The 15,550-nt window shown below is 35.2% G+C and overlaps 1 protein-coding gene across 1 annotated transcript in view; it reads right to left on the minus strand.

Annotated features, from left to right (window-relative positions):
• Positions 1-1,740: 1,740 nt before the first annotated feature.
• LOC127159836 (ribonuclease inhibitor-like) overlaps positions 1,741-15,550 on the minus strand; it is a 49,991-nt gene continuing 36,181 nt past the window's right edge. Inside the window, exons 4-5 of the mRNA XM_051102569.1 lie at positions 14,764-14,937; positions 1,741-2,382 (exon numbers count right to left, since the gene is read on the minus strand). Of these exons, the coding sequence (XP_050958526.1) occupies positions 2,205-2,382; positions 14,764-14,937 (352 nt within the window). The 3' untranslated portion in view covers positions 1,741-2,204. The remainder of the gene's footprint in view (positions 2,383-14,763; positions 14,938-15,550) is intronic.

Genomic DNA, 15,550 nt, shown 5'->3' on the forward strand with positions numbered 1-15,550 from the left:
GAGTGGTTTACATTCTTGCATTTCAGTGAGGCTTTATTTTTATTTTATAGTTTAGTTTAGTTTATTGTTGTTTTAATGTCCATATTTTGAAATTTGTGGATGTCACTTTTCTCCATAAAATTGCATGTTATGCTTGTAAAACATGGTAAAAACTAAAAGAAAAAAAAGATATTGTGTTAAAAGTTTAAAAAAACACATTGACAAAAGAAAATGTAATTAAATTACTTCTAAAACACATTGACATTGGTCTCTTTAGTGTTGTAAATTTTGTTTAAAATCCGGCACCCTTTATTCACTTTGGTCTTGGTAATGCAGCATAGTGTCATGTCTGTGTGTTGTGTATGTACAAGTCCCGGTAAAACACATTGGTCTCTGTAATCCAGGGAATTGACATGATTTGTGTATTGTAAAATGAGTGTCCTTATAAACCGGTAGGACCCTAGAAATCCCAATTATGTAATGGGCGGGAACATTTTAGGAGGGGTGTGGCTGTCCCTGAGTACCACCAAAATATCAGGTTGTCCTATTATCTGTTTTATTGTGTGTAGAGGAAATTCTAAGACAGATTCTTAATCTGCAGATGAAAATAATTTTTTTGATAGTTTTATTATTTCTGTAGGGCATTGGGAAAGGTGTGTCCCCTTAAACCACCATACAACTGGTTTGGCGCTCAAAGTCCTGCTAAACCACAAAAACCTGTGTGTGTGTGTGTGTGTATGTATGTATGTATGTATGTATGTAAGTATGTATGTGTGTATACACACTGTATTGTAGCAGCAGAGCACTGGATCTAGACCATAAACTAAACTGTCTCAAATCTTTTGCTGTGTTTGATTCTGCACAGGCGAGTACACAGAAGCTACAACGATCAATCACGCCACATTAAAGAGCGTCATCACGGCATTTACTGCTTGAATTTCCTAATGAAATGGACAGAAATTGAAATGTGAGACTTTGTTTCGTATCAAACAACACAAAGCCTAGTCTAATGCTATTTACTGGAAGAAGGCGCACTGTGTACTGTTCATTCATCATCTGAAAACAGCAAAGAACAAAAGATCGATTGAGATTTAAGAATCGATATTGGTTCATCAAAATGTGAATCTATTAAAATGGAGAAATTGTTTTTTTTTTTGTTTGTTTTTTTTTTTTTACTCAGCCCTAGCGTATTTTGTTGTTTTTAAACACTGCGCTGTCATCATGTAAGTTCATGATTAAAAATGAAAATGTGAACAAAAATAAAATCAATTTAATTCATTAAATAATTCAAATGAAAATTAAAATGAGGGATAAGATGATATGGCTTCTTACACAGAATAAGGCACACAGCATATTTAATAGTATTCTAAGCAGTGATGAAGGCACTGTATTACAAATATACTTTATTATAATGAAAATAATAGTAATAATAATAATAATAATAATAATAATAATTCAGATAAACCATATATAGTTGTGATCGTATGTTTATTAGTCACGTTGAATCAATGAATACAGTTAAATCTTCTGTTTATTCAGCTGCAGTGATTGTGATTTCATGGGTGTCGTCTTCAGATGAAGATTTACTGCTGATCACAGAACCGCACTTCACTGAAAGATACGCATGACAATCGCAGCTGCTGCCTACTCACGATTACCATTTCATTTCGATTTATCAGAATCAAAACATAAATAAATTATTTTGGTATTATATGGTACAAGCATTGCTGAAGGTTTTTTTTTTTTTTTTTGGGAATTAACTTAGATATTATGCAAAACATATTACTTCAGTTGAAATATTTGTATCAATATTGTGGACATTTTGCCCCATACTGGTGAGGCCATTGTTGCCACCTTAAATATTTCTATATTTTCCCTTTGGAAGTTGCATTCAATATTCATTTGCCTGAAAACTCGGAGGAGACTCGTGTATTTAGCCCGATTGTACTCTAATACTGGTGTGCAGTAATGACAGAAACATTTCTAGATTCTAGCAGTCACTTAAAAAAAAACACTACAGTGCTGGTTTTGAAAAAAAAAGGCTCCATAAAAATATAATAATTAATAAGATCACAATTAATTAATTAATTAATTTACATTATTAAAAAAAAAAAGGTTTGGACTGAGAGTGAGAGGACAACAATCAAAACCACTGCTATAGAAAAAATATCTGAGTAATTTTGCATTTTACTTGAAACCTTATAGTTACTGAGATGTGATGAGACTCACTGTAGTTTCTCCAGTTTACAGTGTGGATCCTCCAATAGAGCATAGAGCAGCTTCACTCCTGAGTCTCCTGGTTTATTACCGCTCAGATCCAGTTCTCTCAGGTGTGATGGGTTTGATCTCAGAGCTGAAATCAGAGCAGCACAGCCTTTCTGTGTAATACCACAGCTGGAAACACTGCAGAGAATATATACAAAATTAAAGATGAGTTATTAGTGCTTGACTCATGTGTCCAATGTAATTGCTGAAAAACAGATGTAATACATATCATAAATATCAATTATTAAACCAGGCACAGAGAGTGACTCAGACTCAAGACCCATTTTGATAGACTTCAGACTCAAACTGAAATTACTTCAGATTTGACTCAACAAATAGGACCCAAATATTCCCATAAATATTCCCAAAACTACTTGAGGGAATATTTTATTACTATAAATATTACTATAAATTTTCAACCTTGACTATTGAAGAGGATTTTGCCATTTCATTTGTATTCAGCCTGCAATAATTTGTTGTTTTCCTGATTTAATACTCAAAGCAGAAATATGAGAAAGCAGCACCTTTTGTAAAAAAAACAAAAAAAAAAAAGATCTGAATTTGGCTTGATAGAAAATGGATAATATTTGATCTCCACATGTAGGTGGACATGAAACACACCTTTCCACTGATTGGTCAAGCAAAGATCAACTTGTGCTGTACAAACACTTTTTTAAAGTGTTTACAAGTGAGTCAGATTGCAATTGATGCCAACATGAGTCCTTACTAGGGGTGCACCGATCCTATATTTAGTATCGGTATCACTCCAAAACATTTTCTTCTGGATCGAGGTATTGGTCAGACGAGACCCATCCAAATCTGATATTCTGTGTATACTATTGTGTTATTGTTAATCCTCATGAAAGCCACAAAAACATTATGAAACTCAAAGGTTTTGTGCACAATATTTCAAGTGTTCTGAAGCCGTACTATAGTTTAATGTGAGGTACAGATGAATATTTAAGTTCACGTAAACTCTACTCTCCGCTGCGGCTGTCTGTCATCCTCCATTCAGTATTCAAACTGTGTGTCACATTCAGTTACGACAGTCAAGACGATAAAATCCAAGTGTTTTGTTCTGAAGTAGCAGCATCGGGCCAGCCATAGTCCTCACTCCTGGAAAGTTGTGTAAAGTGTTAGTGCTGTGTAGTTTTTTTTTTTTTTTTTTTTTTTTTTTTTTTTTTTTTTTTGCAACATTCATCAGATGGTTTGTGTGCCATTTGAGGCTGAGACTAATTGACTAGACAATACTTTGCTAATTTAAGAAATTGCTGAATGCTGTCAAATTAAACATGGTTAATGTCATTGAAGATTTCTGCACATGTATATCTGATGTACAAAGTGTCAAGAAATTATGGCTGTCACATGATTACTAGTGATGGTGAAGTGAAGCTTTCAACACAATTTTATCCGAAAAAGGTTCATTACTCAAAGCTTTTCAAAACGGCTCATGTTGTGGTCATCTAGTGATCATAAAAATGAATAACACCTTCCAAAGTGCTGTGTTTCATTACAGCCGCTGGTTTCACATCTGGTTCTAATGAATATTTGTTTTATTTTATTGTATATAAATAATGGTCATTGTCAAAGTCATTCATTTGTGTCGGTGTACAAGCACTAAAATAAGTAAAATAAATGAAACAAATTCATCAATTAAATCTATGATCTGTTTGTTTTAACTCTGCCTCAGACTTCATTAGACTGTTACTTCATGGGCAAAGTACATTTTTGAGCTCAATATATAAATTACTATTAAAAAAAAAAAAAAACAATGTTGATACATTAAAATGTAATACAATGTGAAGGAACCGGCACTAAGGTTCGCATTAGTTTGAAGCAGATACTAAAGCAGTCGCGTGGTTTTCAAATTATTGAAGCTTCGGACGTCATAGATCACGTGCTTTTCTCAAAACGAATCAAGCTCCGATACAGTGCTTCAGTGTGAAATGTGTCCTTTTTTGATACAAGCTTCAGAGCTTCTGTGTTAAACGTAACATCCTATGGAGAGAATATAATGCCATAAGATTTGCATGTAAAGAGTAAGCGTTGTGCAAGTGTACATAAGACTGTAAGCGTAAATTAAATTTGCATGCGCAAGAGCCCGTACGGAAGTGCAATATATTCACATACATGTGAAACATTGTTGGATATATTGAAATGTATTTAAAAAAGATATTTTCCAAATGCATAAAATTCCTAACTAAAAATTTTATGTTGCATGTATAAATACATGTACATATATGTAACAATATATTTAATGTTTCATGTCATTTAAGCCTATAAAATATTATAGATGATATGACTTGGGCACATATGCATGGGCACCAGAAGCAGAAAAAAAGGGGTGTGGCTCCACTATGTATGTGTATATATATATATATATATATATATATATACTCTAAAAAATGCTGGGTTGACACCGCTGGTCGGGACGAGGACCCGAGAGGGAGCAGGCACGTCGTGAGAAGCCGTTATTTTCTCAGCTTATGCAGATGGAAACGAGTGAAGGACGATTTTCGGCAAGTAAAGATTAAAAATGTAAAGTCATCATTCATTATGTGTGTCCGGGAGTATTTTGAGATTTAATGGAACGTGGAAAAAGTTGGAAAAGAGCATTTATTGGAAAATACGCTGACGCTGTTTTCCCCTCAGAAATAGTCTTAACGGCCTCTTCTACCGAACAGAAGAAATACCTTTAATGCAAGGACTGTGAGTTTCTTATGTCATATTTACAGAAGATTTAGGTGTTAATAGAGGGTTATTAACAGATTTAAAAGTAGTTTCCTAAAGAAAGCGGCATTGTGTAATGAAGATTAGCCTAATTATTTTGAGGCTGATGAAGTTTTAATTGTTAAAAGTAATGTTTTACATGTAATATTTCAGACTTGTTGAGCTTTGAGTCTTCATTGTGCCCGCGGCGGGAGTTAACGGCACAGAAGACCGTGTGTGTGAGGAGACGATCATCTCAGCTTCTTCAGAAGAGAGGGAAAGACGATATAAAGGCAAGTAAAGGTCATAATTCCATATAATTTCACTTTTTTTGACTATTAGTAAAAGAATGTTTGCTTTTTTGTAGATGTTGAAAGCCTGAGACATAAGAGAGCTTCATTCTTTCAGGATTAATGTGAGTTATTTTTTTTTTAATGTTTCTGTTGTCTCCTGCCTGTTTACTTTGTATTTTGATGCAACAACAGTATGATGACTTGTTCACATTTTATTTAAACCATTGATGTCCTTTTTTGCAGAACTCAAACCAACTTTGAGGCTAACACCACAGAAGCCTACTGGTGTGAGGAGGCGATCATCTCAACTTCTTTAGACAAGAGGGAAAGGTGATTTAAGGTAAGTAAAGGTAATAATTTAATGTTATCTTTATTTTATTCATTTTTTTAAAATGTAAAAATGTTTTATGTAGATGTTCAAAGCCAGAGACAGGATAGATTAATTCTTTTTTTTATTAATATTAGTTATTTGTAGAAAACAAGTGTTTCCATTGTCTTCTGCCTGTTTACTTAACATTTTGATGCAACAATAGTATGATGACATTTTTATTTTTTTTGACTAGTAGTAACTTCAATATATATCAATCTCTTAATTTCAGATTTACTTATTGTTATTTGTAATTCAACTTGTGCATGTTCCAGGTCCTTCTTTGCAAGCTGGTCAACACATTCGTTCCCTTCTATTCCAATATGAGCCGGAACCCAGAGAAAATAAACCAATAATCTTAACTGCCTTATCCTATATATACTCTGTAATATTTCATATAATATGTCCTGTCTAGCGTCTGATTTTCCACTCTGTAAACTTGTCAGAGCCACCATTGAATCTGTGCAGATCACAGAAGTATAAGGCTTGATCTCTTCGACCCATTGCAGGGCAAGACATATTGATAATAATTCAGAAGTATATACAGATACATGATCAGAAGTTCTCCTAGCAATTTTGATATTAAATTTAGGTATATACACCGCAGCTGTTGTTCTTGCCGTCCCTGGGTCTTTAGATCCATCTGTGTATATCTGCAAAACTGAATAGTATGCATGATTGACATATTGTTGCACAGCTGAAACTATTGGGATGTTCATGTTGATGCTTTTAATTTCTTTATGAATGTTTAAATCAACAAGTGGCATTGGGAACAACCAAGGAGGTATTGCAGGGATCGCCACTGTTGGTGCGATATCAAACTTATCAAGACCCATTCTCTGTGCTTCCTTCCCTACAATCCAACCAAAGCTTGCAAACTCTTTATATTCATACTCCCAGCATTCTCTTAAAATGTTCTTGACTGGGTGACTTTCCGAATGTGTTTTAATACTAGACCAATATGTCACATCAGCTGAAGTCTACGTAACTCTAGGGGCATTTCTCCCATTTCAACCTGTAGTGATACCACTGGTGATGACCTGAATGCTCCACAACAAATTCGCATAGCCTGCGTTTGTATCTTCTCAATATTTTTGGTCCAGGTTTTATTTGCAGAACTATACACCATACAACCATAGTCAATATTAGCTCTTATTACTGCTTTATATATTCTTTCCATTGATTGACGCTTTGCCCCCCATTCAACTCCAGCTAAACATCTTAATATGTTTATCCCTTTCTTACATTTTTCTATCAGCTTCTGAATATGTACTCTGAAATTTAGTTTTGAGTCCATCCACATTCAGAGAAATCTGACTACATTAACTTGTTCTAACTGTTGCCCATACATTTTTATATTTAGGGACGGATTAATTTTCTTATTTGAGAAACATATTACCTGGGTTTTTGCCACAGAAAATCTAAAGCCCCACTTCCTTGCCCAATCCTCAACCTCCATAACAGCTTTCTGCATTTTCTTTTCCACATACAAAACATTTCTCCCCCTAAACCATAACGCTCCATCATCTGCATACAATGATCTGCTAACACCAATGTCAACATTAGAAAAAATGTCATTTATCATTGAGTTAAATAAAACAGGACTACTTACACTGTCTTGAGGGGTTCCGTTCTCTATTGGAAGAACCCGAGAGTATGCAGAACCTACTCTAACTTGTATCGTTCTTCCGAACAAGAAGTTTAATATCCAGTTATACATTTTACCTTGTATTCCCATACTATCCAACTTCAATAAAAGACCCTCCTTCCACAACATATCATATGCCTTTTCAATATCGAAAAACACACCTATTACTACTTCCTTTTTAACCTGAGCCTTCCTGATTTCATTTTCCAAACATAAAACGGAATCCATGGTTTTCCTTCCCTTACGAAATCCACTCTGATATGCAGAAAACAGGTTCTTGCTCTCAATAACATACGACAATCTATTCATTACCATACGTTCCATAAGTTGTAAGATGTCAGAGATATTGGTCTATAACTGATAGACTGAGATTGATCTTTTCCTGGTTTAGCAATAGGTATTACAACCCCGTGCTTCCATGCATCAGGCAATCTCCCTGTTTCCCAAATCATATTAAAGAGTCTTAATATCAAATTTAAAGACACATCCGATAGATGCTTAATCATCTCATAGCAAATATCATCCTTGCCAGGAGAAGTCTGTTTAATCCCCACCAAAGCTCTTTTTATCTCATACAAGGAAAAATCTGAATCAAGCGTGCCTCCATCAGGCTTCTTTTTTATAAATATCTGAGCATTATCCATCACACATTGTTCCCTATACTTCCTCATATCCTCTGATATATTCATATTACTATGTACCTTAACAAATGTCTCCACTAACATTTCAGCTTTATCACTATCAGTTACTGCTATCTTATTGTCGTCAGCTAACACCGCAATGCTAGCGTTCCTCTGAACTCCTCCCATCTTCCTGATCATACTCCACAATTCATTAACTTCAACTTCCACTCCAATTTTATTACAGAATTCTCTCCTATAGTTTCTCTTTGCTCTTCTAATTTCTCTCCTCACCATCGCCTGAGCTCTTTTATAATTAATGTAATCAGCGAACAATATCGATTTTCTTGCTTTCCTAAGGGCTTTGTTTCTGTTACAAACTAATTCACTACATTTTTCATTCCACCATGGAACCGCTTTTCTTCTGTTTTTAGACTTGCTTTTACCTATTACCTCCTCAGCTGTATTTTTAATTACATCACTTATTCTATCACTATCAACTCATCTACATCCATATCTGAATAGTTAATTTCAGCCATTCTATTTTGACACAGATCTTTAAAAATCTCCCAATCAGCTGTAATAAACTTCCATCTTGGATTTCTCACGTCTTCCACTTTTGTTATGTCCACTCCAATTTTAACAGCAATAGGAAAGTGATCACTTCCTATAGTACAATGCTTCATTACTTTCCATTCACACTTTCCAGCTAAGTTATCAGATACTAATGTTAAATCTAATGCTGAATCACGCCCACGGCTAACATCTAGTCTTGCATTACTTCCATCGTTAATGCATACTAACTTTCCCAAATTGAGCAACTCCTCAACAATCTTCCCACTGAAATCACTTTTATTACTCCCCCACAATGTACTATGAGCATTAAAATCACCACACCAAATCACTTTATCCCCTATATTCCCACCAATGTTTTCCAGCACCTTTAAACTCAACTTCTCACATGGATTGTAGAAATTAATTACTTTATAACTTTGTGACCTTTCCCAAACTTCCACCACTACTACCTCTTGTTCCACATCTCTAACAATATTTCTAAACCCAATCCCTTGTTTAATGAAAGTAGCTACCCCACCTCCGTTCCCTAGCTTCCTATCTTTCTGAATTATTGTATATCCTTGTAATGTGAAATTCAGCTGTAACTTAAGCCAAGTTTCTTGTACACATATTATATCAGGGCTACTTTCTTTCTTAGAGATATATTCCTTAAATTCTTGACCATTTGCAATAAGACTTCTGGCATTCCACTGTAAAATAGAAAATACCATTATGATCCACCACATCCTGCTTATGAGTTTGTAACGTATGCTTTTAAATGATCATTTATCATGTCTACAGAGATACCTTTAATCTCCAAATACTTTTCGACTGCTTTGATTATAATCTTGATTCTTTCTGTCCGGCTATCAGTTTGAGCAGAACAGTTGACAACTTCTGCCATGAATGTCACAAATGATACTTTGTCTGTGATCTTTGTTAACTCATTCTTTTCATCCTGTTTGTTTTTCGTTTTTTGTTCAGGTAATAATACCCTACTACTCTCTATTTCATTCTTCTTTCCAACTTTCTTTAGTGCTTCCGAATACGATATCCCTTCCTCAATTCTGACCGTCTGGACTTGCACTGCCTGCATCCTCACTTTGCATCCTCCATACCCCGCACTGTGTTCTCCTCCACAATTACAACATTTGGGATTAACTCCTTGCCCACACTGACCATAATCATGTTCACCCCCACATCTTGCGCATCTCTGTTTACCCCTACAGACTGCCGCCACATGCCCGTACTTTTGGCACTTGTAACATCTCATAGGAGGGGGAATATATGGCCTGACCATGTAACTTACAAACCCTAAGAAAACTCTGCTAGGTATCTTACTTTCATCAAAGTGAATCATGACTGATAGACTGTCAACTTTTTTGTTGTTTCTGGTACACTTCAATCGTCTCACATCAAACACTGTCGCTCCAGTTAGATTTCTTTTTATCATTTCAACTTGAACATCAGGGGATATTCCAGATATTACACCTTTGACCTGACTTTTTTCTTCTGGAATTGAGCAAGTAACTTTTTGTCCTAGAATCGATTTTATTCCTACAGCCACTCTTTGTTGTCTGTTATCTTTACAGAATAACAGTAGTCTACCTTCTCTTAAAGTCTTGACACTTTCCATCATTCCGATCGTTTCCTTCAGTGCTTTTAGACAGTTTCAATGGATTAATGGCATTCAAAGATCCAGCAGCAAACGTCATCATTACCTTATAGTCTTCTTTTCTTTTCCTTGACATCAGTGCCAGCCCTTCCAACAGGCGATACAGGCAGTCGCCTAGGGCCCCGCCTTAATGGGAGGGCCCTGCGGCCGCGAGGTTGTCAATTGGATTTTTAGGTGCATTCGATTTGAAGCGGCGCTGCGCAGAAAGATCCGTGTTTAAAATCAAAGTTCCGCAAGAGCCATCCACAAGTTTCCTACGCCCATGAGGCCTTTCGTCAAAAGTAGGAGCGTCTTCCGGTTCTAAGTAAACAAGCGGGACGTGACACTGATTCATTCAACAGTTGACAGGAGTGACGGGCAAATGAAGCCTCGTGAAGCACTGAGACTTTCCTCTGACTGTTTTAGGACAAGATTCAAAGCTTCGAGAGTGTCGAAAACAGCGCGATCTGGTGGTTAGTAAAGAATAAAGCAGCCAAAAGACTACAGCTCCGTCGGAAGAAACATTCACCACAATTTCCATAGATCGGTTCATGTTATATGCACAAATAAAAGCTTAACCTTTTGTGTGTCTGTTTGTTGAATTCTGACTCTAATAAATTAATTCACCCATTGAATAGTGCCTTTAAATGCCAGTACGAATATCAACATGATGTAAGAATAATGTACACGTATATCAATTGCACATGGCATATATTTAACTTTCCTGAAATAATTTGTATTCTTCATATTAATTGTATGACTGGGTATTTTAAAATGTAATTATTAAATAGGTACCAATGAAAATGTACTCGCAAAGTAAGATCTGGGGGTTGAACATTACGACATGAGTGAATCGTGCACGTGACTGGACAGAAACTGGGGCTTCTACAAAAGGGATTTCTACGTTAACAAGCCTCGAACCGAGGCTTCATTTGGCATGTCATTTAACACAAGCTCTGAAGTCTCGGTTCAAATGTTATTTCACTAGTTATTCAAGAAAGTCATTCAAGATTTAGCGATCCAAACTTGCTAATAACACAAATTCGAAAAGCATCCATAAGAACGTAATGACATCTCTCATAAAGGTGTGCACAAAGTAAACAATGGTCTAAAAAACACTTAGCCTCTTCGCTAATTAGCACACAAAATACCACTGGTATACTACGTCCACCACCTCAACGGAAGTCGTACCCACGTTCTTTTTTTACAGTAGCGCCCCACGGAAACTTGTGGATAGAGCGCAGACAGCTACTTGCTCTTGCGCTACTAGCGCTACTTGCTCTTGCGGTACTTTAATATCATCCACCGATCGGTGTGTGCAGCACAATTTAAAGCCGCACGCACCTTACATAACTAAGGTAACGCGCACCAGTACCGTGCGACATATGCGTCAAATGTATGAAAAAAAAATTCAGTGCATTCAAATTTACTTCAGTACAACGCATGCATGGATTTTGCATGGGTTTGAGTCTGTTTACAAACCTGTTGTCTATTGAGAACATTTTAATGACATGATTTTGCTCCAAATTCATTTAATAACATCAGTAGAGTTTTTGAAATAACTTCCTTTTTTGATCTGATGTGGTGTCACATCACAAAATGAGGCAAAATCATTATTTTATATTGTATTCTATGAAGCGATGAAGGCTGCTGATTAGCATTGCATTGCATATTCGTATAAAAATTCCTGATAAGGCACGAAGAACAGAGATAAACCATTTAGTCGCAATCGTACAGATATGTCTCCATGTTTCATGAGTTTCATGAGTTTTATTCAGCTATGCGAAAGCATATACCTTTGTCCTTATTAGGGATTTCCTGTATGAATGAAACATTCTATTACATGTACATGTAAGTTGTTTTTTTTTTTTTTTCTCCAGTGGAGAGAATTTTTTACCTCTCTCAGAGTAAATGCATAAGATTTTCTGACAAAAAGTTGCACGGCTTGGACAAAGTTCAAATAAGTTTTTTTTATTTAAGGCTTTGACAGAAGTTACTGATTGCCTTTCTCTTTCTCATACTATGAAGCAAGGAGTCATAATTCTCATTCCCAAGCCGGGCAAAGATCCTAGGATTTTAGATAATTTGCAGCCCATTACATTTATTAAATAATGACTATAAATTGGTAGCACACATTTATTCTAACCGGTTGAAGAGTGGATTATCTCAGATTATAAGTAAAACGCAGTCAGGGTTTATGAAGGGTAGATCGATTCACAATAATTTACGTTTGGTTCAAGATCTGATTGATTATAAAGACAAGGTTAATGACAAAGTTATTATGTTTTTCCTTGATTTTTACAAAGCGTTTGACACGGTCGGACACCCCTTTATTTTTTCGGCTTTAGAATTGTTTGGGTTTGGGAAACAGTTTAGAAGTATAATTAGTAGTTTATATCAGGATACAAATTGTTCTGTTTCATTGACTGAAGGGACCACTTCACACTTTAATATAAGCCGAGGTATTAAACAAGGCTGTCCCATTTCACCTTCACTTTTTATTTTGGCTGTGGAAATGCTTGCTCTGGCAATTAAAAATTCTGACATTGAGCAATTGAAGGTTTTTGATGATTCTATAGTGATCAGTCAATTGGCAGACGACACAGTTTTATTTCTAAAGAATTCTGATCAGGTTCCAAAAACTCTTCAAATTATTAATAATTTTTCCAATGCTTCAGGCTTATGTCTTAATTTAAGTAAATGTGAAATAATGACATTGAAAGAATCTCAGCTCACACAAATTTGCAATGTACCAGTTAAATCTAGAATCAAATATCTTGGTAAGGAACTAAGTGAAACACTTAATATATCTAATAGAATTGATGAATGTAAGACAAGATTGGACAGATGGATGCAAAGAGACATCTCTATATTTGGAAGAATTTTATTGACAAAAGTGGAATCTTTGTCCAGATGCATTTACCCTGCAGGATCCCTTCCTATTTCTAATAAGAAAATTAAGTTCATTAATCAGATGAATTTTAATTACATTTGGAGGAGAAAAGCTCATTATGTTAAAAAAGGGACACTAGTGAAGGATTATAAAGAAGGGGGTTTACAGGCCATAGACTTTGACTGTATGAATGGAACTCTCAAGACAAATTGCCTTAAAAACGTTCTAATAAATAATAATAGTTTTTGGTTTTGCACCCCTAGAAATATCTTTAAAAGTGTTGGTGGTATAGAATTTCTATTACGCTGTGATTTTTCAATACAAAAACTTCCTCTCAAATTGTCAGAATTTCATAAGCAGGTTCTTTTATATTGGAAGCTGATTTATAAACATAATTTCTCCCCGCAAAATTCACCGATTTGGAATAATAGGTACATTTTATTTAGAAATAAGTCACTCTTTATTAGTGACTGGTGGGAAAGAGGTGTCTGTTCTGTTTTTTGTAAAATGAGACCATTTTTTATCCACTTAGAACAATGTATGTGGGAATATTTTGAATTCAGGTATTCTTTATCTTGCAGAATGGAGACCCCTAGAGAACATATTGCCTCCTTTCAATTAAATCTCAATAACTTAAAAAAAAAAAAATATATAATACAAAGAAAATTATTTTTTCCTCCCTCTGATTTCTGGCACCTAGTGGAATCAAAAGAAAGTACCAAACATATCTTAAATAACAGACTTTCAAAGTAAAACTTAATTCAAATAATTCGATTTTTTGTTTGTTTATCATAAAATTATGAAAAAAAAAAAATACAATCAAATTATACAATATGTGTTATGTGTTAAAATTTAGAATGTTTTTGGTGAAATGCAACCATTTTTTTATCAATTTACTCCAATGTATGTGAGTACGGTGCTCTTTTAAATTCAGGTATGCCAAAATCAGTAAAAAATTCAAAATATGTCACAGAGCTGAAGAGGCTAAATGTCTGTAACACAGAAATAATGATGTGTGGTTAAAAAGACTGTTTGTGTTGCTGTTTCTGGATCAGTAGCAGCATGAATGCAGATTTCTATGTCTTTAACACCTGTTTCACATCGTAAGTGTCAGTGGAGCGTGAGCAGCGCGTGTTTTGTCATCGTCCATATCAGTGAATGACAGCGTTCACATCTGAAACATGATGATGACCGACCCTCTGATTCATTAACATGACCAGCAACAAAACCTGCTTCTCACGCTCCACTGACACTCGTGATGTGAAACAGTCGTAATAGACATAGATGAATCACTGTCATTTAGGAATAAGATCGCGTGGGTGTTTCAATCAAGATCGTGATCTTTAATTGTGCAGCTCTAATGTAAACACTGCAAAATGTTTTGCGAGGATTGTCACTTTCTCACATCGGATCTCACCACATCCCTAATGTATATATATGTATATGTGTATATATATATAAAATATTATACTACACTGTAATTTTATATACAGCAAAAAACTAAAATATACAGTAATTTATAGGTGAAGCTGCTGCCAATTAATCACTGCAAATTGAATTAATTTTTTATTTACACTTGTATTTTGTTGTTCAGTGGTCTATAAGTGTATATACAAATATACATTTGTTTTGGGCACATTCAGTATAATCATTGTATTTGATCAATTACATTTTGATTCTTAAAGGATTGTCACCCACAAATAAACTTTTTTGATCCCTTTAAAACTTTGTTTGCCAGTATTTTCACAGTTATTGTGTTGAGTAATATAATAACACTCACAGTAGTTTCTGTAGTTTACAGTGTGGATCCTCCAGTAGAGCAGAGATCAGATTCACTCCTGAGTCTCCTGGTTTATTGTAGCTCAGATCCAGTTCTCTCAGGTGTGAGGGGTTTGATCTCAGAGCTGAAATCAGAGCAGCACAGCCTTCCTCTCCAATAATACAGCCCCGCAGCCTGCAAAGAGTGAAGAACATGAATGATCTCTGAGATTGTTTAAATTTTAGGGTGAGAGTGTGTTTGTGTGTTTGTTTATATGAGCAAAATGTTTTCTATACACCAGGATCAGTGGTACAGACATTTCAACTTGCCAACACAAGCACAAACTAAGAAACTGATTTAAATGCACTCGACCCACATGATTCCCAATACTGAACTAGTTTATCATTCTCATTCTTCAAACCCTTTGTAGTGCTATATAGACAATAATGTGATGAAATCTAGGAAAACCCAACACATGGTGAAATTTTCCCTTTTTTAGGTTTTGATACCATATGAAAGCTGGGTTCAAGCCCTTTTTATTTTGTCCATAGCTTGAATGTAACAAAAGTTATGACTATCTTAAGTTGGCTGATAGTTATGATTTTCAGGAATGAAATTTTGAGAAAAACAATTTTAGATGGCTTTCACTTTCACTTCACAAGTTTAACAAGAGCTGTCTGTCAGCAACACTGTACTGCATCATTACACAAACAGACCAACGTTTAATTGTTAAGTGAGCAGCTCCTTCAGACTGTGTTGTTCTCTTGCACTCCACCATCTCACGATATTAAAAAATAAATAAATAAAT

The sequence above is a fragment of the Labeo rohita genome, unplaced genomic scaffold (genome assembly GCF_022985175.1).
Source record: "Labeo rohita strain BAU-BD-2019 unplaced genomic scaffold, IGBB_LRoh.1.0 scaffold_255, whole genome shotgun sequence".
NCBI lineage: Eukaryota > Metazoa > Chordata > Actinopteri > Cypriniformes > Cyprinidae > Labeo > Labeo rohita.